The 3,500-nt window shown below is 55.6% G+C and overlaps 1 protein-coding gene across 1 annotated transcript in view; it reads left to right on the forward strand.

Annotated features, from left to right (window-relative positions):
* The first annotated feature begins 1,092 nt into the window (after positions 1–1,092).
* The window catches only part of Srrm3 (serine/arginine repetitive matrix 3), a 36,227-nt gene continuing 33,819 nt past the window's right edge, over positions 1,093–3,500 (forward strand). The window contains exon 1 of the mRNA XM_004630449.2: positions 1,093–1,343. Coding sequence (XP_004630506.1) covers positions 1,111–1,343 — 233 coding nt within the window. The 5' untranslated portion in view covers positions 1,093–1,110. The remainder of the gene's footprint in view (positions 1,344–3,500) is intronic.

Genomic DNA, 3,500 nt, shown 5'->3' on the forward strand with positions numbered 1-3,500 from the left:
GGCCTAGAGCTACCTCAGGTGCCTGGAACTTGGAGGGAGGAGCTGAGAGGAGCTTGTCTTTATCACAGTCTCCTGGTGCCCTGCAATGCCTCTTCAGTGGGCCCTTGCTGTCCTCCTCTCTGCCTTCCAGCTCCTGTGGCTCTGATGGCTCTCTACCCCACCCCTCTTAGGCCAGCAGGGCCTTGGGGGGGGGAGTGCTGGGAGAGTGTTGCTGGGAAGACCCCATCTGGCAGGCCCAATCCCTTCTCTCTCTACTTCCGTCCTCCCCTGCCCTCCCTCCCATCCCACTCCCTGGGAATGAGGCCTCCCTGTTGCTTAGCAACTAGCAGAGACTTGAAGAAGGGAAAAAGAAATAAATAGCTCAGGAGGTGCCTCCCCTCTGCTAAGATAGAGGCCCTTGGGGGTGTGTGTGTGTGTGTGTGTGTGTGTGTGTGTGTGTGTACAGGTGCCTGCTCTACTTTGGACCTAACACAGAGCCAGGGCTTTTAACTCCACTCTACTCCATTCCTACAGGAGATGTGGCTGCCTAGAGTTAATGCAGTGTCACTCTTGGTCACATCACTAGAAGCAGTGTTTCCAGAACAAAGGAGGGCACAGTTCTCTGGGCCTTAATCTGGATGAGACCCCCAGCTAGAAAGTTGGCTCTGAGGAAGTGAGATAGAAATAGGAACTGAAAACAGCATCCAGGAGGAAGAGAGTGGAACTTAGAGACAGCCCCAACTTCCTATCCTTACAGGGTGCAGACTGGAAGGTACAAACACCCGTCATCTGTGACCCTACTGGGACAGAACCAGGAGAGTAGGGGTGGGCTGAAGGAAAAGTATGTAAATAAAACCCGCAAGGATTCCAGACAGGCCTTGAATGGCTGGGGAGCTCGAGCGCACTGAGGCTCCCAGGGTCCAGGTGCTTCCTGGGATGAGATGTGACCCGAGGTTCAGACCCTCTGCTGCTCCCCATCTCCCCCAGCCTGAGAGGAAGCAGATTAGAGCCAGGAGCGGCCCTCGGAGCCCTAGGATTAGCTGGCGCCGAGAGGAGCTTAGCGGGTGGCCAGGAAGTGACCCTCCCGCCTCCGTATCTGTCCCGCAGGGCCGGCGGCTAGGGCCAGCTACCATGTCCTCCACCGTGAACAACGGGGCGCCTGGCACGCCGTCCCCGCCCGATGCCGCCAACGGCTTCCCGCAGCCCGGAGCCTCGTCTGGGACCTGGCCGCGGCCGGAGGAGGAGCTGCGCGCCGCGGAGCCGGCCCTGGTGAAGCGCGCACACCGCGAGATCCTGGACCATGAGCGTAAGCGGCGAGTGGAGCTCAAGTGCATGGAGCTGCAGGAGATGATGGAGGAGCAGGGGTGAGCAAGGGGGCGTGGCGGGTAGGGAGGATGGGCGTGGTCTGCTCTCTGTGGGCGTGGCTTGAGTAAAATGAGGCGCCCAAGGAGACCCAGGAGCCAGGTCCAGGCAAGTGAGATCTGGACCAGCTGGGTGGAACCATTGAAAGTGCAGCCCTCCTTTCAGTCAATCATTATTCAGCCTTTATTCTCAAGCAGTCTTTGAACCCCTATTCTCTGTCAAACTCCCAGGCTCTGATTCTCAGAAGCTAAGGAAACACAATCCTCATCCTTCAGAAACATCCAGCTCCATGAGAAGAGGCATGAAAATATCAATGACAACTCAGGGCCTCAGTCTCCCCATCTATAAAATGGGTGAATGGAGCTGACATGCCAATACTACAACCCTGAGAGAGCCCATATGCCAGGGCTGACTGTAGTCAAAGGAATCCCGGCTGGGCTCAGAGCCCGGCTGGAGTCACTTCCTGTTCCCAAAGACCCTCCTCACACACACACCAGCTCAGACCTGCAAAAGCGCGTTAACACTTACCACAAGACAGATTAGAATCTCAGCTGAAGAACAAGACAGGTGAGCACTTCAGGGGAGAGGTTCTGAGATGTGGGGGGAAGAGAAAGCACTTCTGTAGTCCCTGAGGATGCGTAGGAGTTTGTCCCAGGGAGGAGCAGCAGCCCAGGGCATCTCCAGCCAGAGTTCACACTTCGGCAGTAGAGGTTTAGGGACGTCATGGCTATCGCATCCCCTTGCTCATGTAGTTGGAGGCAAAGAGCAGAGAACAGAGGCATCCATCCCCACCTGTGCCACCCTGGGAGTCCCAGGACCCCTTTGCACCTGTCCCAAGTGTCCTGGAATGCGTGGGCCAGATGCTGTGGCTGTCAAGGCAGACAGCAGGACCTGCCCGGAAGCAGCCTTTGCCCGGGATGGGCTTGGGAGCCCCATAGAAGTCAGGCAGCCGGAGGCCAGCAGAACCCGTTCAAGTCACACCTGTGTTGTCACCAGCCCTCCTGGGCTCCCCTAGATATGGGCTAGCATCTCTGTAGAGCTCAGGGAGAAGACATGGAGGCTCAGAGGCAGCCAGCTCTCTCAGCAGCCGACTAGTCAGTGGGGTGCAGCCACTCCCACACTAGGATCCAAGATCACAGCTGTAACTTGACCTCGATCAAACCACAGTGTCCTCACCTGCACAATTGGGACACCGCCTTCCAGGGTGGTTCTGAAGGACCAACTCACAGCGAGGCCAGTCCAGTCTCCACAGAGCACTCCATAAACACCAGGGCCTCTTGCTCCTTTACAAACTCTAGCCATTAATATCATTTTTAGAAACATTGGTTGGTTCCCATTTATTTACCAGGTTCTTGGGCATTTGACATGTGTTCCCACTAGTCACAGGAACACCCACTCTTCGGTCCCATTAAAAAGCAATCTTTCTGGGGCTGATGAGAAGGCTCAGTGGTCTAAAGCACCTACTTAGAACAAGCTTAGCAAAGCACAGGGACCGCAGTTCAATCCCCAGCACCACATGCCAGCCAGACCCGCCCCCTGGTGGGCTGAGCTGGCCACACACACACACACACACACACACACACACAGAAATAAAAAATAAAATTAAAAAAAGCAATCTTTCTCCTTAATATTGATGGAAAGCCAACTAATTCATTGGTGACTGATGCTGCGCTTGAAGTCACCTTCCCAGGCAGCCTCCATATGCAGGTGGCCATCACTCATGGGGCTGGGGGACAGGCAAGGCTCTGCCCCTAGCCAGAAGTGGAGCCTGGAGCCTTCTCCTCTCCCTGTCACTCCTCTGTAAGGTGGGAATAAGAACCATGGCACGCATGCCACAGTAGGCTGTTGGCATCACTGAGAGCTCTGAAAGGTTCATCATCACTGCCCAAGGAGATGGTCTAGAAAGAACTTGGGTCCACACTGATGGGCAAGATGGACTATTTTCCTTCCAGGGACCTTTTAAAATGCAGAGCTCCCTCTGCTCCACCCCTGCTCATCCAGAGAGTGAGCCAAGATGTCCCACAAGGCAGAATGGGTTTTGCCAGCCCCTTCCTTCCTGGGGAATGGGGACCAAGGAGCTGGAGAACACTGGAGCCAGGAGTCTGGCATGAAATTGAACACCATGACCTTCCTCTTCCTCCTCCCACCCCACTGCTGGT

Source organism: Octodon degus, unplaced genomic scaffold (assembly GCF_000260255.1).
Source record: "Octodon degus isolate 3935 unplaced genomic scaffold, OctDeg1.0 scaffold00035, whole genome shotgun sequence".
Lineage (NCBI taxonomy): Eukaryota > Metazoa > Chordata > Mammalia > Rodentia > Octodontidae > Octodon > Octodon degus.